The 23,306-nt window shown below is 39.6% G+C and overlaps 1 protein-coding gene across 1 annotated transcript in view; it reads right to left on the bottom strand.

Moving 5' to 3' along the window:
• hdac8 (histone deacetylase 8) overlaps positions 1–23,087 on the bottom strand; it is a 28,784-nt gene extending 5,697 nt beyond the window's left edge. Inside the window, exons 1-10 of the mRNA XM_033983632.2 lie at positions 22,871–23,087; positions 22,726–22,778; positions 21,075–21,205; positions 18,936–19,077; positions 18,588–18,700; positions 18,440–18,517; positions 17,154–17,262; positions 15,375–15,547; positions 14,063–14,157; positions 4,082–4,187 (exon numbers count right to left, since the gene is read on the bottom strand). Coding sequence (XP_033839523.1) covers positions 4,082–4,187; positions 14,063–14,157; positions 15,375–15,547; positions 17,154–17,262; positions 18,440–18,517; positions 18,588–18,700; positions 18,936–19,077; positions 21,075–21,205; positions 22,726–22,778; positions 22,871–22,984 — 1,114 coding nt within the window. The 5' untranslated portion in view covers positions 22,985–23,087. The remainder of the gene's footprint in view (positions 1–4,081; positions 4,188–14,062; positions 14,158–15,374; positions 15,548–17,153; positions 17,263–18,439; positions 18,518–18,587; positions 18,701–18,935; positions 19,078–21,074; positions 21,206–22,725; positions 22,779–22,870) is intronic.
• Between the last annotated feature and the right edge of the window lie 219 nt (positions 23,088–23,306).

Here is a 23,306-nt window from a genome sequence, read left to right as displayed (position 1 = left end):
AGGAAGGACAGTGGAATCACGGATGGAGATGGAGAAGCTGTTGGATTTGGAGATAGGAGAGGGAGCGCCTACTAGGAGGACTTCGGTTTTAGAACTGTTAAGTTGGAGGAAGTTGGAGGAATGAATGAACCAGGAACCAGAAACCAGAGGGTAAGAGAGGTTGGATGGAGAGATGAGGAAGGTTTGGTGGAGATGTAGCGCTGGGTGTCATCCGCAGTGAAAGTGAATATTGTGTTTACGGAACAGAAGACCAAGGGGGCGATTATAGATGATGAAGACAAGGGGACCTAGGACAGAGCCTTGGGGAACACCAGTAGAGACAGGGAGAGTGTTGGATTTGTAGGATTTGAGATGAATGAACTGACTATGATCAGAGAGATATGAGGTGAACCAGGAGAGAGGAGTGTGGGAAACACCAATGGATTGAAGTCTGTGAATGAGAATGTTGCGGGAGATGGTGCTGCCGATCGATTGGTCAGCTGAAAAGGGGGGGCGTGGCAAAAGCTCTCAAAACTATTAAGTATCTCTATGTATCTGACCCAAACTGCTCTCAAAACACTACACCTACTATTTAAGCAGAAGAAAGTACTAAAGGAACAGTGGATTTATATAAAGACAGATTCAACTTGTGGCTTTTTACATATAAATGCAAAAACAAAATCTTAAGATAACTTGTTATAATTTAAATAAAATAATTACCGTAGTCGAATTTTGTTCAGCTAAGACTCCACGACCAATTAAACGTCTAAAGAATCAGAAGACTTTTATTGTCAGTGAACGCAACTCACAACAAACTAGGAACTTACTTCGCTCATAAAGTGCAACATAAAAACACTGATTGATAATAATATAAAAAAGTAGAAGTATAACTATTATAATTAAAAATATATACACAACAACATCAGAACAACAGTGCAAACATGACATATTAAGGTGCCCGGTATTATAAAGGACAACAGCCCTTGTAAATGTATTTTTCACAAATTTTTGAGCAAGTATTTACTATTTAAAAAGTTTATATTTCATGAGCGCCTCACTTTGGGTTGCCAGATTCTATGACTCTCACATACAGCGGAGTAAAAAAGTATTATTCAGCCGCCAATTGTGCAAGTTCTCCCACTTAAAAAGATGAGAGAGGCCTGTCATTTTCATCATAGGTGCTCTGCAAAGAATTTACTTGGAAATTATGATGTAAAATAAGTGACAAAAGTTCATCTTAACACTTTGTTGTATACACTTTGTTGGATCAAACGTTTTCCGTAAGTCTCCACAAGGTTTTCACACACTGCTGCTGGTAGTTTGGCCCCTTCTTCCATGAATTTACCAATTAATTCATTAAAAATCCCACAATGCGATTCTTTCCCTACATTCTGTCTCTCATAGTTGAAGTGAAACTATGATGATCATCTTTTTTTAACAGGAACCAAAAAACACGATCATATCACACCAATTCTTGCGTCTTTGCACTGGCTTCCTGTTAATTTTAGAGTTGATTTTAAGATTTTATTGTTTGTTTTTAAAGCTTTGAATGGTCTGGCCCCAGATTACATCTCGGACCTCATCAAAATTTACACCCCGGTGCGCGCTCTGAGGTCTGAGGGCCAGCTCCAGCTCGTGGTCCCTAAAACCAGACTTAAAACCAGAGGGGACAGGGCCTTTTCTGTGGTTGGACCTAAACTGTGGAACGCCCTGCCCCCCCACGTTCAAACAGCTCCACTGTAGAGTGTTTTAAGTCTCGTCTTAAGACCCACTTTTATTCTCTGGCTTTTAACACCGCGTGAGTTGTGTGGTCCTCTGTGTTTTTCTTTTCTTTTATTTATTTTTATGTGTTTTATTGATTTTATATTTTTTTTTATGTCACTTTGTCTCTGTGCAGCACTTTGGAAACAATTTGTTTATGAAATGTGCTATATAAATAAAGTGGATTGGATTGGATTGGATTTTTAAATGGTAGAACTTGCACAATTGGTGGCTGACTAAATACTTTTTTTTTGCCCCACACTCATGAGTTTTGGCTAATGCCCGAAAGGACAAGACAAGTCAAAATGCGTAGCTCGGAGCTCCCTCAGCGATAGGGTGAGGAGCTCAGTCACACAGGAGGAGCTTGGAGTAGAGTCGCTGCTCCTCCACGTTGCGAGGAGCAGCTGAGGTGACTCCTGGACACCTCCCTGGGGGAAGTGTTCCAGGTACGACCCACCGGGAGGTACTATGTCTAGGATGGCTGAAGTCTGGAAGTTCTCGCTGCAACACGGCCTCAGATAAACGGGGGAAAAAAATGGATGGATGCATGGACAAAACAACTCAATCCATCCGTCCACACTTGTGCGTCTTGTACATCCTGTCTCCACTTTGAGCGCTAATAAACAACACAAGTGGAATACAACAATGGCTGTAATTTAAACCAACAGACGAAAAAAAACCAAATCTCCACAAACTGTTTTATGAGCTCTGATCCGAACAAAAACCTCACTACATCTACGTCACTTATTTTAGCCTCTAATGCCTTCCACATTTTGGTTCAATTAAGACGACGCTTTTCCTTCTATTCTTCTGCCAACTTAAGATGGTACACATAAAACGTAACGGCGAACAAGGAGCAGCGAGCGTAGAGATGACCCTATCCCGCGATGAATTTCAACGGCAACATCTGGCCGTGATTCATTAGGTAATCTACTGTCCACTTTGAGAACTAAATGACTCTGTGTCTCAATGGGGTTTATTCCCGTGTAAAAGCCGCTAACCCTGTAGTTTAGACGTCTACAAACATATTCCGAGGTGCCCCTGTGCGTCAGATGCCCTCCCTGCGTCTTATTCTGTGTAAAACTAACCCTGACATGTACTGAAACGCCTGGGATTTTATTTAGGACTTGTATTTACAGCTATCAGGGTTTGATGGGTTTATATTTCAAGCTAAAACTCACTGAAACTCACGTACAGACGATATATTCTGTATTTAAAAACAACCATTTCTGGATTATATTATCATGTTAGCAATGAATCTCCTGTCTGTATTTTGGACAAATCAGTGGTTTTCAGATTGTACAAAACTGTGATGATGTCATATTTCCAGATGTTGGCGCAAGAGACAGATTTCCTGATTGATTACGTTGTACTTTGCCATGAAATATCCAAAAGGTAAATTGACAAATGTTGAACCTGATCGTTTTTATCAGTGACTAGACCCAAAAACTCATTGTATCCCAACAGAAATCTGCATTTTAACACTGTTCAATTCAGCTGAGCACATCTGCGTTCTGCAAAATGGACATTTCAGAACTTTTGACCACGTTATAGCCGTTTCCTCTTCTCATTTACCCTCTCGTTTTTTGACTGATTCGTGCAGGTTTGAGTCGTTTTCGAGACGCCGCTGCTCCAATCGACCCCCGTTTTCAGCTCCACCGGTACATCTCCACTTTATTCTCCGATTTTTTTATTTTCTTAGGTTCTTTTCTTTCTTTGTGATACATTTACTACTCATTTTAGTACAAATAAACAAAAAAATCTGCTACTCGCTTGTGTAATCTGCAGCTATCCACAGGAGGCGCCGACAGCTCTTCGTTGCGATGGCGTTTATGTTTCAGCTCCTATTGGACGCCGCAGTTTTTAAACGCACAAATCGACGGACTCCTTTCTTTTATCAAGTCGTTTTAGATGAACGCCGCGATTTAAAACGTGCAAATCATAACATTACGATCCACAAATGTCATCGGAAACCCAGGAATATTGAATAAATATCAGGTTTAAGAGGCGACGTGCTCAGTCTAAAGGTGCACTGTGGAACTTTTTGGATGGAAGGTCGCCTGCTCGTCTCCCTGGAGAGGCTATTGACGAAATGTCTCATAGTATGGCATTAAACATCCATCTCAGTCACACCTAGGCCAAGTTACAGGTACAATGCATGTTTTTCAGGACAATAAAATCCCGTTATTTCCACGTTTTTCAAGTTTAATGCAATGCTGTGGAACATTTCAGGCAAGGAAATAACTTCTCTACAAGCAGGTGATGGACCCTCCCTCCCGAAAGGTTCCACAGTGCACCTTTATTAAGTTAAAGTTCAAGTTGAAGTTTAAACAAATCGAACCTTTGATGGTGGAGATGACGTTGTCGAGGTGTTTGGAGTCGTTTCGGTCGGGTCTACAGCTTGGACTGATCTCCAGCGAATAGTCAGGCCCGTACTCTGTGAAGAACTGAGACACGAGGAAAAAAACATGAGAATGACGCAGCCCTAAAGTGTCATAACATTATCGATACTTCGCAGATGATCATCAACACTCCCTCAGGTGTGATGCTAACTTTAAGTACTACTCTGTCTGCAGCTCTGTTACTCAAATTAAGACATAAATCTGAGCTTGATTTGAACGAAATGTGACCAGAAAGAGCCGACTTCGTTGGAACTACAGCGGGTAAGCTGATTCGTGCGCTTAAACATTTTAGCTAGCATTAGTCAGCGTTTTTTTTTAGCTGGTCACTCTCACCGTTTTTTGGCGAAAATCAAACTCCGGTTGATCACAGTTTCCTGAAAAATAGTTGTTTAAATCCATTTTGCATTTTTTGTTTTTTTTAAGTTTTCTGATTATCTTAAAACTTTTTTGAGTGTTTGCTAATGTGTGCATTGCGTTTCCATGGTAACTGCTGAACATTTTGTCATAAAGATACATGTAGAGCCCCCCCAGCGTGATAATCTTAATCATTATCTGGAGAATTGTCAGAGTTTGTAGTCCTTAAACTGAGAGAATCTTTTTTATAGTATAGTATATATTAAGTTTTGAGAATCAGGCCTGGAATTGTGACAAAAATATGGAGTTTGCACATTCTACCTGTGTCTGGGGGCTCTGGTTCTCCAATCAACCAAAAACATGCAAAATAGTCAAACTGGGACAAAAACAGGACTAAACTAGGACAAAACCAGGACTAAACCAAGACTAAACCAGGACTAAACCAGGACTAAACCAGGACTAAACCAGGACTAAACCAGGACTAAACCAGGACTAAACCAGGATGCACGGGACAAAACTGGGATCAAATCAGGACCAAATGCAGAGATCAAGAGCAAACCAGGACGAAACAAGACTAAACTAGGACAAAACTAAACTAGGACAAAACCAGGACTAAGCCAGGATTAAACCAGGACTAAACCAGGACAAAACCAGGACCAAACCAGAACTAAACCAGGATTAAACCAGGACTAAACCAGGACAAAACCAGGACAAAACCAGAACTAAACCAGGATTAAACCAGGATTAAACCAGGACTAAACCAGGACTAAAACAGGACTAAACCAGAACTAAACCAGGATTAAACCAGGATTAAACCAGGACTAAACCAGGACAAAACCAGGACAAAACCAGGACAAAACCAGGATTAAACCAGGATTAAACCAGGACTAAACCAGGACTAAACCAGGACAAAACCAGAACTAAACCAGGATTAAACCAGGATTAAACCCGGACTAAACCAGGACTAAACTGACATTGAATCAGGACCAAAGCAGGACTAGAACCAGAACAAAACAAGTCTACATTGGAACAAAACCTGGACCAAACCAGGACTTAATCAAGACTAAACCAAGACAAGTTATTCTTCTCATTTTCATGTTTTTGTTTTACCTCCACAGTCCATCGCTCACATCAAGAACAAGATTAGAAACGTTGAGCTATAGGAGCGAGTCTGTTAAATCCTTATTGTGTAACTCAACGTTTATTCGTGACGTGATTGCATGTCCAGCTTCCATTGTTTGTCTTATCTGAGCTGGCAAATTCTTCAAAAGCAAATCAGGAGCACATCCACAAAATGGCCGACAGACTGACCTCAGACGGAGAGAAACGCCAAAGATGATTTCAGCTCACCTCTCTGGTTTCTGACAAATTACAATCAAATAAAAACATTTTTCTCAGCCCTAAAAACAACTGTCTGAGAAGATCTGATTTTATGACCCTTTATGGTAAATGAAAAATGTTCAGATTTGCGTATAAACTGAGCTGCTGTGATTTTAAAGCCAGTGTTGTCCTGACGTCCATTTCTCTATTTATACAATTAGAAATTAATATTATGCAAAAATAACTTTTTAAAATGTATTTTCCAGGTTATAAGTCGCACTTTTTTTGTTTTCATAGTTTGTCTGGGGATGTGACTTATACTCAGATGCAATTTATATGTGAAATATGTTTTTTTTCTTCATTATTATGCATTTTTTGGCTGGTGCGACTTTTACTCCAGCGTGACTTATACTCCAGCGTGACTTTTCCTCCAGCGCGACTTTTACTTCCGGCGCGACTTTTACTCCAAGCGCGATTTATACTCCGGCGAGACTTGTACTCCGGCGAGACTTGTACTCCGGCGAGACTTGTACTCCGGCGAGACTTGTACTCCGGCGAGACTTGTACTCCGGCGAGACTTGTACTCCGGCGAGACTTGTACTCCGGCGAGACTTGTACTCCGGCGAGACTTGTACTCCGGCGAGACTTGTACTCCGGCGAGACTTGTACTCCGGCGAGACTTGTACTCCGGCGAGACTTGTACTCCGGCGAGACTTGTACTCCGGCGAGACTTGTACTCCGGCGAGACTTTTACTCCGGCGAGACTTGTACTCCGGCGAGACTTATACTCCGGCGAGACTTATACTCCGGCACGACTTATACTCCGGCACGACTTATACTCCAGCGAGACTTATACTCCAGCGAGACTTATACTCCAGCGAGACTTATACTCCAGCGAGACTTATACTCCAGCGAGACTTGTACTCCAGCGAGACTTGTACTCCAGCGAGACTTGTACTCCAGCGCGACTTGTACTCCAGCGCGACTTGTACTCCAGCGCGACTTATACTCCAGAGTGACTTATACTCTACGGAGAATACGGTAAATACTTTTAAGAAGATGTCTGTGTAATCCCTCAGTCATGCAGATCTGATCCAGAGCAAAAGACAAAGTTTAAATCTGTCAACTGGACAAATCGTTGTAGTAGTGAAGACGTTTCGCGGCTCATCCAATGAAACGTCTTCACTCCTACAACGATTTGTCCCGTTGACAGATTTAAACTTTGTCTTTTGCGATTAAAAAGATATATTCATACTTTTATCTGTTATAGTGCTAATTCATAACTTCCGTGGATCATTATTTTATATTTCTAATGATTTAAAGTGCAATAATCGTCACAATAAAGTGCCGCTCTGTTGCACCAAAATGACAGCGCCACCTATGGATAGATCAGCAGAATTTTTGTTTTCATTTGTGGCGACGTGACGGCTGAATCCTACGTGTATCGCTGATTAAGTTTGCGTTAGTCTTCCCGCTGTGAGTAAGTTCTCGAGTGGTCAAAGTTTTATGTCGATGTATAAAATGATTTGAACATGTGTTTCCTGCGGTTCTTCAGATATGATTTTGTTTCATTTTTTTGTTCATTTTATGTTTTGTTCTTCTAATTACATTCACTTCAGATTATAAATCCGCTGTTGCATTACTCTAGTACTTTTCACAAATACTTTTTTACTCTGGAGTCACTTCTTGGAGTCATAATGTGTAGTTGTACTTGAGTCATTATTTGGACGAGTACAGTGAGTTCAGGGGCCAGTTTTCGGGAAACGTTTCATTGAAAAACATCGTGTTTGTTATTTCAGGGTTTGACAGGACGTTCAGTCATGAAGGAGAGAATGAGAGAGGGAGGGAGGGAAGGAGAGAGGGAGGGAGGGAGGGAGAGAGGGAGGGAGGGAGGGAAGGAGAGAAGGAGAGAAGGAGGGAGAGAGGGAAAGAGAGCAGGAGAAAGAGGAGGGGGAAGCTGAGAAAACATATGATCCAGGATTAATAAAATGAGGAGACAGAGATGAGTACAGAGAGAGAGACAGAAAGAAAGACAGAAAGAGAGGGAGACAGAAAGAGAGAGGGAGACAGAAAGAGAGAGAGACAGAAAAAGAGAGAGGCAGAGAGAGAGGGAGACAGAAAGAGACAGAGACAGACAAAGAGAGACAGAAAGAGACAGACAGAGAGAGAGAGACAGAAAGAGAGAGAGACAGAAAAAGAGAGAGGCAGAGAGAGAGGGAGACAGAAAGAGACAGAGACAGACAAAGAGAGACAGAAAGAGACAGACAGGGAGAGAGAGACAGAAAGAGACAGACAGAGATAGAGACAGAAAGAGCGAGACAGAGAGAGATAGAGAGAGAGACAAAAAGAGAGACAGAGAGAGATAGAGAGAGAGACAGAAAGAGAGAGCCAGAGAGAGATAGAGCGAGACAGAAAGAGAGAGAGACAGGGAGAGAGGGAGACAGAAAGAGATAGAGAGACAGAGAGAGATAGAGAGAGACAGAAAGAGAGAGACAGAGAGAGAGACAGAAAGAGACAGAGAGAGACAGAAAGAGACAGACGGAGAGAGAGAGCGACAGAGAGAGATAGAGAGACAGACAGAAAGAGAGAGCCAGAGAGACAAAGAGAGATAGAGACAGAAAGAGAGAGCCAGAGAGACAAAGAGAGATAGAGACAGAAAGAGACAGAGAAAGATAGACAGAGATAGAGAGAGCGCAAGATAGATGGAGAGAGAGAGGGACAGAGCAAAACAGAGTGTGATAAAGTGGGACAGAGAGAGATAGAGAGACAAAAAGAGAGAGCCAGAGAGACAGGGTGAGAGACAGAGAGAGACAGACAGAGAGAGACAGAGATATAGCGATAGACAGAGAGTGAGAAAAAGAGAAAGGGCAAGCAAGAGAAAGAGATGAGGGGGAAAGCTGCGAAAACACATGATCCAGGATTAATAAAATGAAATGGGGAAAGAAGAGCGCAGGAAGAGAGGAAGAAAAAGGAGAAAAGAGAGAGGGATGGGGATGGGGGAAGACGAGAGACCAGAGAGCGGACACACGGTGGAAAGAGGGTAGAAAAGGGGAGGGTACAGAGAGAGAAAGACGCAACGGGGAGGAGAGGGAGAGAGCAGAGAGGGCAAAGACGGAGGAGGCCGACATCACAACAAAGTGAACCGAAGAAACTAGAAAGTACAGAGCAGTGGACGAATGAAAACGTACTAGGAAAGGAGTTTAATCTGACTTTTTTACATATAAATACCACTAAATGCTAACTCCTCAGCTAACTCTTCTCTTTTCTGCTGTTGTACAATGTGTCAACTTGGACTACTGAGCGATTAATCAACTAAACGTTCAAACCCCGATGAGAGAATCCAGTATATGTCGTCATTCTGGATGTATTTAAAAGGTGTACTTATGAAGCAGGAAGAGGATTAGGAAAACACACAAGGTATACGGAAAGTTCAGATGAGTCACAGATCTGCTTTTTCACACTGTCCCTGAACTAAGGACACGCTCACTCCAAACACGGGGGAAAAATATTAATCGACGCCGAACAAGAATAAGACACGAAAACTCCAATTCACCGCAAGGACATGATCAGAAATACAGCAAATTATGTCAGAACAGGTCAGAATTCTAAGGTGGAATTTGCAGATTGTAGAAATAAATATATTTTCTAACAATATCTGCAGAAAGTTGTGCCATTATTCAACCCCAAATATGTGATTTTTGAGTTTTAAGGTTCGATATTACGCAAAATTGACTCTTGTGAGCTTTTATCCATCTTATTATGATGTTTCCGCCTCAAAAACACACCTGGAGTTGTGTTTTGTTTCATTCTCACATGTTTATCTTCAGTCTGTCTACATCTCCAAACCTCAAAATGCTCTTTTCCACCTTGTGATGTCATCAAGTGGTAGTTTTCAAGTTTTCAACAGCTCCTTTTATCTTTTGTTTAGTACAGATTAGCAATTCCAGCGCTGAAATTATCCAGATGATTCTAGTGAAGATGTGTGGAGTTTACGAACACAGCGGAGCACTTCCTGTATTACCACATGATGACATCACAAGGTGGAACAGAGTGTTTTCAGTTTGAGAGAAGAGCTCAACCTAAATCTGCAGGGTTTGTGCGTTAAACATGTGTGAAAGAAAACAAAACACAACTACAAGTATGAGGTAAACATTATAACAAAGTTGAAAATGTGCATAATCCCAAACAAATAATGATAAAGTTCAACATTTGTGGGTCATAAATTTGCACATTTCTTTCAAAAAAACAGTGAATTTCCCATAAAGTTACACAAGCCCCCGCCCTCTATCTGAAATGATGATAAACCGTATGTTTTGCGCACAGCCTATTCCTAAATGTGAGTGTGATATCCGTAAACAGAGCGCGGAGTTTCCGTTGGACACAATGGCGTCCTCGCGATGCCGTTCGGAGGAAAAGGGCGACGTCAGGAGGAAGTAGGACGCAGACAGGAAACGAGGAAGTAGGAAGGGAGGAAGCAAGGACACATCCTCTGTTAGTTAGACCCATGTTCACACACAGAGTCCTGTCCGCTTTAAAACTGTGGACTAGAGTGACAGAATGTGCTGAATAAGAAAGTACGGCAACAGGTAGAACATTTAAAATAACGTCAACTGATCGAAAACACATATACAGATCACAAAATAAATAGGAAAAGAACAATAAAACACCAACATATCCTGTCTAGCTTGTGTTAAATGCCAGGGAGAAGAGGTAGGTTTTCAGTCTAGTCCTAAACTGGTGAAAAACCGCGACGATCTGACAGACAGAGGGCGCTGTTGCAGAGTCTGGGAGCTGCCACAGAAAAGGCTCAGTCTCCTCTTGGTCTTGAGTTTGGCTTTGGGCACAGAAGGAGGTGCTGGTCAGCTGATCTCCGGGCTCTGGGGGGAGTAAAGGGCCGCAGTGACGCCCTCAGATAAAGAGGACCCATAGAGCGACACATTTAAACACAATCAGGAACATTTTTGGACGCGATATGAGACAGGAGCTGCGGTGTTGTGGACATTCTGTGAGCGCTGCAGTGAGCTCTGGTCCAACTCCACAGACAAAGAATCACAATAATGTCGACGTCGCGTTACAAATGTCTGGATTGCTTTTTCAAAAATACAATAACACAAGATTCTTCACCGCAGGACGACAATAAGAGGACAGAGGAAACATGAAAATGTGAACAAGGCCTATATAACTCTATGGGAGATTGACTGTTTTTGAAAAGAAATATGCAAAAATAGAAATCCACAAATGTTGAATCTTATCAGTTTTTGTCTTTAAGGTTGAAAAATGGCACCACTTTCTGAAGCTGTAGTGAAAAAATGTGTTCACTTTTGTTTATTTACACTGAGAAAGATGCTAAACTCTGTGTCAGTTTTTGTTTCACGTGGATAAGCTCAGTAATTACAAAGATATTAACCATAAACCAGGTCAAAAACATCTGCAATCTGAAAGTTAAACAACAACAAATCCCACCTGAGAATCCTGCCCCGTCTCAGCTCAGTTTAAACCAAAATGTGCTGAGGTCACGTTTATTGTTTTATTGACTTGGCCGGAGTAGATTCAGGAAGGACACAGTAGAAAGAGGAAGCGAGTTTTTGTAAAGAGTTCACACCACGATCGACGCACGAACGCAGCGAGGCAAGGCACCCTGGGAGGAAAAAACTAAATATGAGACAAAAACAAAGTCAGAGCTGAGATAAGTGAATCTCAACACATATAAAGTTTATGAACTATAGTTACTTTACAGGTTACTCTATATTTTTAAGCAGGAAAAAATTTCTATGAATGCACAAAAATATCACAAAAAATTGTTAAATAATGCATAAAAATCCCTATAATTTCTAAGTTCACTTTAATAAAACTTAATAATAAATAGATTTCAAACTGACATATAAATCTAAATATTTTCAGGTATTTTTGCACATTAAAATAATTACAATTACATTTGATAATTTTACCTTTCACTCCAGAAATGTCTAAATATATATTTAAAAAAAAAGGTTAAAATTAAAATACAGATATAAACCAAGACATTTTCAACCAATTCTGGAGGATGGAGAAAATATCATATGTTTAAAATAATTATATATATATATTTTTTTTTAATCAATTTAATTTATCCTTGAAAACTCATAATCCCCAAAATTATTTAAAAAAGTCAAATATAGAGAAAGAAAGTCCTTGATAAGCCCATAGTCTGTGATCACCGGGCAGATTGGCTCCAGCACTATCAAACAATGGAGGCCGGTACGGATCAGGCGCCTCTTTGGACAATACAAGTCAGTGCTGGGGGTTAATGACACCTGACCCTACCAGATCTGCGCCACACGGTCCTGTGCCACATGTTTTTATAAGATATCGCAGCATAATAAGTGAAACCGAGCGCGCTATTGTTTAAACTTATCTATATTTAGTCTGTTAATCAAGAATAAAAGCCACTATTGTCAATGGGACTTCCCAAATCTGAATAATGATGTTATTTTAAAGCTATTTTAAAACTTTTGTTCTGCCCAAAAACTAAACATTGAGCTGAATTGGAAAAAAGATAAGATTTGTGTCATGACAAAATGACTAATTCGAGCTGTAGGTTCACAAAAAAAATAACAGAATAACAAGAACTTCAGATGAATACATGGATTTAAAAACTAGCATGCAAATGGTGCCAACGCTGATGGATTAATTAAAACATAATATATAAAATAGGGTTGTCAGAAGTACCGAAAACGACGCCGATACGATATATACCTCAATACATAAGCCACGATGCGATACATATAGTACTTTTTTGATTCAATACAATACGATATATTTCAAATCGATTCAATACGATTCACTGAAAAATACAGGCTTTTGTGATTCGTGATTTGTGATTCGGGGAAATGTGAAGTTTAACGGCTCTGAAGGATCACGACGTATCGACTAAAACAACTGCGATACTAAATGTTTTTAAGTTAAACCGCTGTCTGTGCCAAACTAATATGAAATACACCTAATTTAATCGTCAAAACAGTGAATCTAATGTCAAATGTTGTGTGTAAACAAGTTTTTTTCCTCTAAACAAGCCACACAAATGTAGTGCTGTGACTGAATAATTTGGTAATAAGATATATCGAAACAGCAGCCTATGATATCAATACAGTATCATTAAATTAAACAATACGATATCGATATTTTTATATTTTTTACACACCGCTACTACACGTTAATGTTGAAAACCACGTCCTATCGTCTAAAGAAAGTGTGTTTTTATTATCACTGTGGTACTGGAATAAGTACTGAGTTTCAAGTTTGAAATTTTAGTATCGTGACAACGCGAAAACAAAAAGTACAAAAATAAAAAGCGCCAGAGTGACTTTTAATTGAGTCGGTGTTGAAAGGAGCTTGTAGGTCCTGGTCCAAAGCAGGTCTGAAACAGCACCAGGACTGTTGTGGTTCAATAACAGAGGAGTTCTGTGCTTTTCTCTCTTCCCCCTTTTACCCCCTTCTGTTCCTCTCTTTTTCTCCCCCTTCTCCCGCTCGCACACAGAGGCTTCACCTGTCTCTCCCCTGTCCTCTCTCCTCCCCTCTCCTCTCTCCCCCTCGCACACAGAGGCTTCACCTGTCCCTCTCTTCCCCCTTTTCTCTCCTCCCCTCTCCTCCCTCCCTCTCTCTCTCCCCCTCGCACACAGAGGCTTCAGCTGTCTCTCCCCTGTCCTCTCTCCTCCTCCTCCTCCCCTCTCCTCCCTCCCTCTCTCCCCCTCGCACACAGAGGCTTCACCTGTGCCGCAGACGTGGGCGGCCATCTTTGATTATAGCGGGTGACTCAGCAGAAGTGAAACACAGAGGAGTGTTCAGGTTTGAGACGGTCGGAGAATAGAAGGCTTTGTGAGCGGAGAGACGTGTGTGTGTGTGCGTGTGTGTGTGTGTGGTTATATTTGTGTATCTAACAGCCAGGATCTCGGACGTGTGTGTGTTTATTATTGTGTAACTGAAGCAGATGTGTGTGTGTTTGTGTGTTGGTGGGATACAGATGTGGGCAGCTAACGTGAATATTGTTAAAATGCAGGTTTCTGTTGTGATACAGTGAGTTCTTGGGTCTAGTCACTAATAGAAGTGATCACATTCAACTTTTTGGATATTTCATGGTAAAGTACGACGTAATCAATAGAAAAATCATGTCTCTTGCGCCCACATCTGGGAGTAAGACATAATCACGTTCTAAAATCTAAAAAGCGCCGATATATGTGTGTGTGTGTGTGTGGTTATTACTGTGGTACCTCGTGGTCCGGGATCTCAGACGGGAGAGTCTTTTCCAAAACCGTGGCCGTGAGGAACGTCCAACAGCGCGCCGTGTTCGCCAGGTTATACCCCCCTGCAGACAGAGGGCAGTGTGAGTGTTTATGCGAATCGACACCGTGCCTCGTGTGAAGCTCAGAACCTCAAAAAAAATTCACTCCCTGAGCTGCAGAGGTTGCACTAGCACTGAGTCATGATTGTTCTGCAGGTGCTGGGGTTTAAGCAGCGAGTATTCAGATCAGAGAGAGGCATTTTAGGTTTAAAACAACTGGATTTAAGCGTCGAAACTGGCAACGTGAATGAGACTAGTGTGAGGCTTTTTTCTGCTTTCTGATTGGATAATTGTCTCGAACCAAAACACCAAATCATAACATAAATAAACGTCCGTCTCGCCCAATGTTTTTGTAATTAAGACTGAATCGGCATTAGAATTATTATCACTAAACGCTAGATTTGATTTGAACATGAGATTAAGAACATTAGTCTTTGATAAACTGTTTCTTCGTTTGTCCCTCCTCACTCTCTGTTGGTGGCACACACAGCCGTCCCGGGGGCAGAATAACGAAGACACTGCTGACGTTCTGTGCCTTTGACCTCTCCCATTCCCACCGTGACGCATTAACACAGCTCAGCGTCTTGCCCAAGGACACAAGGACAATAACGACACTGTGTAATGGCAGTAGAGGAGACTGAGCGGTGAGGGATGAATTACCAGAAGAAGAAGAACTAATAAACTAAATAAATATACATTATTAAAATACACTGTACCTGATTTTTACTCTCAAAATCATGAAAAAAACCCAAACTATTTTACTTTAAACTGTTTGGGAGTCATCAAACTTATTCCTAACTTTTCCAAACCCCCTAATTATTCACTGCGATGAGTCTATAAGCGCTTTTCTTTTTCGCAGACCTATTCTTGTCGTTTCTCCTTCTCAAATCGACGTTGTATTTAGGGTGACTCGTGCGTGTTTGAGTCATCTTTATTCACAACATAGAAATCATCCGCGGGAGCTGGAATCGCACCGTCAACCTGTGGGTCAGTGGATCCGAACGCTCAACCGGTGATGTTTTATGACGTTTGAGAGCGGGATTCGAACCGGCAACCTTTGCATCAGTGGAGAAACGCTCTTCCAGTATTTCAGTCTTTTTTTTTTATTCTTCTGGACGTGTTTCTAACGTGAACTTTGAACAGGATCCTAATACTAAAACATAAATCATAAATCTAGTTGCTACGTTTGTCAAGGAAAATCGCAATTCCGCGTTTTCCCCAAACCGTTGAGCCGTCGTTACCTCCTCCCAGCAGCAGCGTCGGGAGTCTCCACTGCAGCACGTACAGCAGACACTTGGACACGCCCACTGGGGTCATGTTAAAGGAGCACATGGGGTCACCAGCCATAGTGTCGGCCCCCAGCTGCATCACCACGGCCTCGGGGTTAAAGGTCGACCACACCTCCTGCAGGACACTGGGGAATACAACAGGTTAGAATATTATATAAAGCAAAAGAGAGAATAACAGGGTTCAGTTGGTGTTTTAGTTCTCAAGACTATTATCCAATCAGAAAGCAGAATAGAGTTCAAATGGGACCAAACAGTGAGAATAAGAAAAACTTTTATCTTTGTCTACAGGTTAAGGCTCTGGCAACTTCCACTTTTCCCTATAAACCCAAAAACGACAGGTCAAATCCTCCTGCTAAGTTAGTTCTGACCAAAACTAGCTCAAAATCTGGGAGTACAGATTTAACTCGTGATAGATATTTACAGATATTTGCATTTTTTTTTAGCGTATTGGCTGTTAAATCTCCAGGACAGGCCGATATTCTATTTTGGCCGACCTGCTGCTTAAAAGATATAAACGTAAAAGTATAGTTTAACACAAAACGTGACTACACAGCTCCCTTACAGGTTTGTGATAAAAAAAAGGGGCTGTGGGCGAGTTTGCAGTAAATTTAAATGACAGAAAAATTCAAAACGGACATCGCGGCAAAAAGTTATCAGCAGATCTTATCGGGCATCGGTATTGGCTATGAAAAACCAATATCAGTCGATGTCTAATCTGGAAATGGGTCCTACTGCTCCTGACGGGTTTAACTCAAAGAAACTGAAGAATGGGTCAAATGTAGATTAACCCTGAGACACCGAAGAACACATTTCTCTAAAGGGACAATACAGTGAACCTTAACCTTTTTTAAACAATAAGAGAGAAGGCTACGCACAGCTCCTAATATTCTCATGTTCTGGGTTAGAGCCACTAGCCTCATGTTTATTTATTTATTTATTTAACCTTTATTTTACCAGGCAAACATTAAGAACAAACTCTTATTTACAATGTTGGCCTGGGCCAGAGCAGCCAAGGGAAGAAGGGGAGTTAACACAATTAGACTCACATCATTTCATTAAAATATAAAACAAACATTTACACTTGTCTTTAAAAATTACCTTCAGTTTACATTTAAAAGCAGAAAGAGAAATGAAGGAGTCCAGTTTATGTGAGCTTTGAGCCGAATTCCGATCATTAGCAGCGGCGCATCGAAACGACATGAGGCAAAGAGAAGACCCAGACTTAGGAACTTTCAGTTTGATGAGCCGTGAGGACCGAGTGTTGTATCTGGAGGGAGACTCTTGTACGAGCAGCTGACTTAGATAAAAAGGTGTGAGCCCTACCATGGTTTTATAGACAAACATGTTCTTAGGTCTGTCACAGTAACACATTTTGAGGCTGTAGAGATGTGCTGTGATAAACGATCATGTTGAAACTACAATAAAGCACGATAATCCCGGTGGACGAGTTTGTAAATGGACAGTATCGATAAGAGACATGAGCTGAGCCGTAACAAATAAATAGTCGAATGAAGCAATAATTAGCCATAGAAGTGACTTATTCGACCTTCTACAGTTCAAATGTCGCCTGTTTCCATAAAAATAACTAAAATCTCCCCAATTTTATGAAGAAAACATTCCCATGATGAATATTGTGCCCCAAAATACATCGTTCCAGCTTCATATATTGAATAAGTGGATGTCGTGCTTGTTGTGACAGGCACAGGCGTATGATGCGTTCAGGCCTCGTACCTGTTGAAGACTTGGTAGTACCGGTCGTCCTGGATACCGTCCTCCATCGGGACATTGACGGCGTACCATCGGCCTTTGCCCAGACCTGTGTCGCACACGTCTCCTGTCCCTGAGACAAAAACATAAAGCTAAGGTTAATGTTCATAGGACTCAACTTCATAAACAGGAGTAATGTCTCGATAATCCTCCAGCTCGTCACAAAAACAGAAAATATACAGATTATTATAATATACAACAACCTTATGACACTGCCCAGTGCTGGAACGTAACAGAGTAAAAGTAGTGAAGGACAAATACCTAAAATTTGTACCTAAATAGATTAAAAAGCGGATACTTTTACTTCACTACATTAAGTACAGTATTTTTTTTTTATTATTGTCTGAGAGCTGCTGAAAAGGCTGAGGGTTTATTTTTAACACGTTCATAATCTGAGAAACAAAAATACAACAACAAATAAATAAAACCAGCCAGAAAAAAACCCAAAAACTATAGAATCAACTGCTTCTGTTGAACAAAATTCAGCACAAATCCTCAAAATCTCTACATTTGAAGCTTTATTAGACTCAAAATCTGCACACAATCCTCTTTAAACAGGTACTTTAATAGTGTTCATTCATGTGATTTTTTAGCTCCGGTATCTGTACTTTTACTTTTACAGCTCAAAAAGTATCCACTAAAAATACTGACTCTTAAAAACAGTCAGCGTCACCTCCAGTCTCGAAAACCTTCAAATCAGGCTGGAAATCTAAGGCTAATAATGGACACAGACTTGAACTTTAACAGACACGTCAAATCAAGAACATCTGCAGCTTTTTAGCATCAAAAAACATGTCAAAACCCAAAGGTAAACTGTCAAATCCAGACTTAGAGAGACTTATCCTGCGTTTGTGTCCAGTAGATTAGACGACTGTAACGTCCTGATCACTGGACTCTACAAACGAACCAGGAAGTACTTCACACATGTGTCCTGTGCTCAGGTCTAGAACCAGGAAGTACTTCACACATGTGTCCTGTGGCTCAGGTCTAGAACCAGGAAGTACTTCACACATGTGTCCTGTGGCTCAGGTCTAGAACCAGGAAGTACTTCACACATGTGTCCTGTGGCTCAGAGAATAGACTTTAAAGCAGCTCCTGGTTTTATTGCCTTTCTTATTCTGTAAAGCACTTTGAATTATGAATTGTGCTATACAGATAAACTTGCCTTACCTAAAAATAATTGCTCCATCGTTCATGTTTTGATCGATAAATCAATATAGTAATGACAAAAAAGTATACAAAACACAAACCAGGGAAGAATCCAGGTGAAAACTTGTGCAGAGAAACGGTCATGACTTTGGATGTGAAGCTAAAAGCGTCTTCCACACCTACAGCGGAAGAAATAAATCAATTATACATGAAATAATACACAAAGACGCGCTGTTTTCCAGTCTGTACCGTCTCCGTGGTGTAAATCCACATCCACGTAAAGCACTCTCTCGTATTTCTCTCGCAGTTTGAGGATTCCCAAAACTGCGTCGTTCACGTAACAAAAACCGGAAGCTTCATCCCTGAGGAGCAGAGAACGAGAGAGAAATATAAACTTTAGACCTGTTCTGAAAATCATGAGATTACTGGATTAGTTTAAGCTACAGGGTGAGCAGCTTTTACACAGAATAACACTCTATGGAGACACAGGGAGGGCATCTGACACGAGGGACATAATCATCAAAAAACCCCGGTTCCCCGCTTTAAGGTTACGGCACATTATGTTGTATTTGACCCATCCTTCGCTCTGATTTTTACTTCTTTGCATGGTGCCAGCCCCCAGCCCAGTTAATGGCCACGTCACACTTCCTGTCCAGCAGAGCCTGAGCCGCGGTGACGGAGGCGCCCCCTACTGCTGCGGCGTAGTCATAGATGCCCTCGACAATGGGACAGTCGTATCCTGGACGAAAACAAAACAAAAAAACAGGAAAATACAGATATAAAAGTCTGTGAAATTAAGCCAAACGACACAGAAAGAATTATAATAGCTCGTCCGTACTCATGTTTTCGTCTAGCATTTAGGCGACAGTGACACTATAGTGGAAACTGTTGCTGTGTTCTTGGGCAAGACACTTCACCGGCATTGCCTAGTTTGAAAGTGACGTGCGTTTATGCGTTTGTGTGGATATAGACACATTTAATGATTGTGGAACAGTACAGTGCACCTTTCATAATGAGCAGCAATCAGTAAATATTCCCACAGCTTTAGGTTCGCAAACTATTTTAATTTGAAATAAGAAACAAAATACCTTTAGTTTTGCATGAAAACGTGTACATTTTTATGCAAAAGTGTGAATATTTTTGTGTTTTAAGTACGATGTGATCAGATCTGAGCTGTAAAGGGTTGAATAAGTCACTCTTTTGGATAATTATTGGTACATTCTGGTACATTCAGGCCTTTAATGATACTACTCATTTAACAAAGTGTTTACTGGGATTGTCTTATTGCATTATTTTAATCTGAATCAGACGCAAAAATTAGTTTAAATCTTATTATTTATCGTGATATTTCTCTGTAAAATGTGTTATCGTGACAGGAAAAGAATTATAATAACAGTAAATCAATGTTATATGTATATTTAATGTCAGAGTATTGTATAAAAGACAAAAGACACTGTAATAATCAATAATAAATTTGTGATCCCTCGTCTCAAAAGGATCGCGTTAAATCGTGGCATCTCTGTTCCTGCTAAATGTCAATATTTTGTCACAATTCTGTAGATAATTTCAGGGTGAAATAGTAGAAAAAATGTGTACAAATGTGTTTTTTTTTTCTGTTTGCGTTGGAAAATTAAAGTAAATTCCTGGAAGGGCGGAGAGAGGCGAGAGGAAGGATGGACCAGAGGAGACACAAAAGGAGGAAGTGACAACGCAGCGGATTCAACCAGGATTCACCAAAAGTCCAGGGAAAACCACTACGTCAACAAGGATCGACTGCAACTGTTTTTCACATGTAAAAACGTTCTTCATTTTAAAACAAAACAAAGCAGTTGTGGATTATAGGATTATTCGGTTAATGAATCATCAGTTCACTATAATGGAAAGAAGCGATCGTAGTTTTCTAATCGTAAGACGTTTAGAGGAAGTGATTTCAGTTCACCCTTTTCTGCAAAAAATAAGCTATAATCTGTGATCATTGTAGTATTATATATATTTATAAACATCTCCTACTTCTAGTTAAAAATACTTGCACTAGGGTTGTCAGAAATATCATAAATCAGATACTAATCGATACTACTGAGGGATTACACAGATATAAGTCACATGGGAAAGAAAGTACTAAAATTTAAAGTTGAAAATCACATTATATCGTGTAAATATAGAGTGTTTTTATTATCATCGTGGTATAAGAATTGTTATCGAGTGTCGAGTCTATTTCTTAGTATCAAAATCAAAAAGTTTAAAATGTTAATATCGTGACAACACTATTTTGCACTTGTAATTTTCATCTAAACTAGCAAATTATTAGATTTAGTTGTTGCTCAATAAATGTTATGGTCAAACACTCAAACACTGCCCTCTGCTGTTTAAAACATGAAACAACCAAGAATTTTCCACAAGTTATAACTAAAATCTGAAAGTTATCATCTAAAAAGACACAAAATTACAGGTCAAACTATTTATGAAACAGATGAGTATTTTCAGTTTTTAAAGGTACAGTATGTAACTTTCTGGAGGTGGTGGTGGTGGTGGCACATCACCTGTATGTTTCCATGGAAATAGAAAATGATCAGAATCAAAATAAGTTTTATTTCCACTGAACAAACTTCACAAAAGCCATACTTTGAGAACATTTCCACAGAGAGAGACAGGGCTTGAGAATTTAAAAACAGCCCAAAAAATGTCACCCCTTTAGCACTAAATAGGTGAAATGTTTAGAGTGTAGTGATGTTTTACCCAGTCCGAAGTCTGCAGACTGCGGGTCGTCATTGTCTCCTTCTTGGCTGATTTTATGGAGATGTTCTAGATACGAATCGCTGTGGAACTTTGCCATTTCTTCTGTCGTCGCCACTCGAGGTTTCACAATACTGCAAACATTTGAATAGATTTAAATGTAATGACATACAGGCAAATGCAAAATGTGCAATAAAACAGTTTAAGATGTAAAATGTGAGGTCCTCTTGTCTTTTAATTATGTTTGGTTTTATCTATTGGCATTTTATAGTTTTCACTTTGATCTTACTGGATTTATTGTTTTAGAACTAAGATTAAATCAAATATTTTTGTTTTTTTATTGTCTCTGTGCAGCACTTTAGAAATTGCATGTTTATAAAATGTGCCATACAAATACAGCAGATCTAAATTTTAAATCGAATATCTTAATTTGTTGGGTTGTAGGGTTATGGTTATAGTTATTTAGGCCCTAGTTTTGAGATTATGGTTAAGGTTAGGACCAGGGTGAGTTTATGGTTATGGATTTACTTTCAAAAATATCTTGTAAATGTGAGAAAACAGACCTGTGAGATCATAAAGCCGTGGGAACGTTGGTATCCTCCCGAGTTTGTTTATGGTCTGTTTTGGGGGTCTGGGATTTAAACATTAAATTAAACAGTCGCTTGGATCCTGTTTATTTTTATTTAGTTTTTATATGCTGATAAATTATCCAAAGTTTAGTCATAGTTTTATTCTTTATTAATTACCATTATACTATACTAGTATCAGGTGGTACAAAAGCTGGTACAAGAACTTGTTTACGTACTTAAAGACATTTTTTAAATAATCTTAATTGGCAAAAAATGTAATAAGACATGAAAAAGTAATGCACTAACAAAGTACAAATAGTAAAGTACTGTACTAAAGTAACATTTTTAGGTATCTGTTCTTTACTGAAGTAAGTTTTACAGTGGATACTTTTTACTTTTACTTCACTACATTTGAGAGCAGTATCTGTACTTTCTACCCAATTACATTTTTGAACTGGACTAAAAAGTAAAAAGTACTTTTCATATGATTTGAGGGGTTATTTTTACCATGTCCTTGGAAACATCCTGACTAAAGTTTTCTATTTCAAACTTTGATTTCAAAAATTGATTCGTAAATATGTATAATTTTAAATCAATATCATATTTTAACAAATTAACAACACTTTTTACTCTTTAAGTACCCGTTTAAAAATGTACTTTAATACTTTGAGTTAAGTAGATTTTCTCATGTGATACTTTTACTAAAGTAACTTTTTACCTTTACAAAAATAAATACATAAACTTCATAAGAAAAATTAAGAAATTGATGTATTGTTGCAAAATTGATCCGTATTATTGTAAAATATGTATATTTTTTAATCAATACATTTAACATTTAACGAATGAACAAAACTATTTTCACTTTTTACTCTTAAAATACATTTTTAAACAGGTACTTCCATACTTTTACTCAAGTATTTTTTTCATGTGATAGTTTTACTTAGACTTGAGTAACTTTTTACCTCTGTACTTGTACTTTTACTTAAGTAACAAAACTGAGCACTTCATCCACCACTTCTTAAATGAAGACATTCAGTCCATCACCTATTACAGGGTAAAATGGGCTTTATTACGTCCAAACTGACCTCATGTGCTGCAGGAGACCATACGCCTCTATCAGGGAGTGAACCATACTCGCCTGGAACAGAAATATAACCATAAATCTCATTATGATTTGCTTTTTGTTCCATTTAAACATTTAGATGCTGAAAACTCATTCACTGGACTCACCCGGTTTGGTACTTTGGACAAACTATCGCATTTTTCGATGTATTCCGGACTATAAACGTAACACACTCTGCGTTTACTGGAGCTGTCATCGTCACTGTTTTCTCTGCAACTCATTTAAAGCAATAAAACGACAAAAAAGAGCAATGTTTAGGTTTTAAAAACAACAGCGGAAAGATGTGAACGAAGGCTTTGAATGTGTGTCACACTTACATTCCCCCCCAGAAACATTGGATGTTCTTGTATAGTTCCTATCAACAAATTAGTCAAATAAACCCCATAAACACATAATATGAACTATATTACGTGAAGTTATTTTTATAAGACGTGTTTTTATTTTTGTTTTTGCTCAACTAAATCTATAAAATCACTTTAATCTACAGTTTTGACACGGATGTTTCAAAGCGAGACGTTAAACGAGCGAAATGCCTTCTGGGAA

The sequence above is a fragment of the Periophthalmus magnuspinnatus genome, chromosome 18, assembly GCF_009829125.3.
Source record: "Periophthalmus magnuspinnatus isolate fPerMag1 chromosome 18, fPerMag1.2.pri, whole genome shotgun sequence".
In the NCBI taxonomy this organism is placed as follows: Eukaryota; Metazoa; Chordata; class Actinopteri; order Gobiiformes; family Gobiidae; genus Periophthalmus; species Periophthalmus magnuspinnatus.
This window is presented reverse-complemented; position numbering and strand designations above follow the sequence as displayed.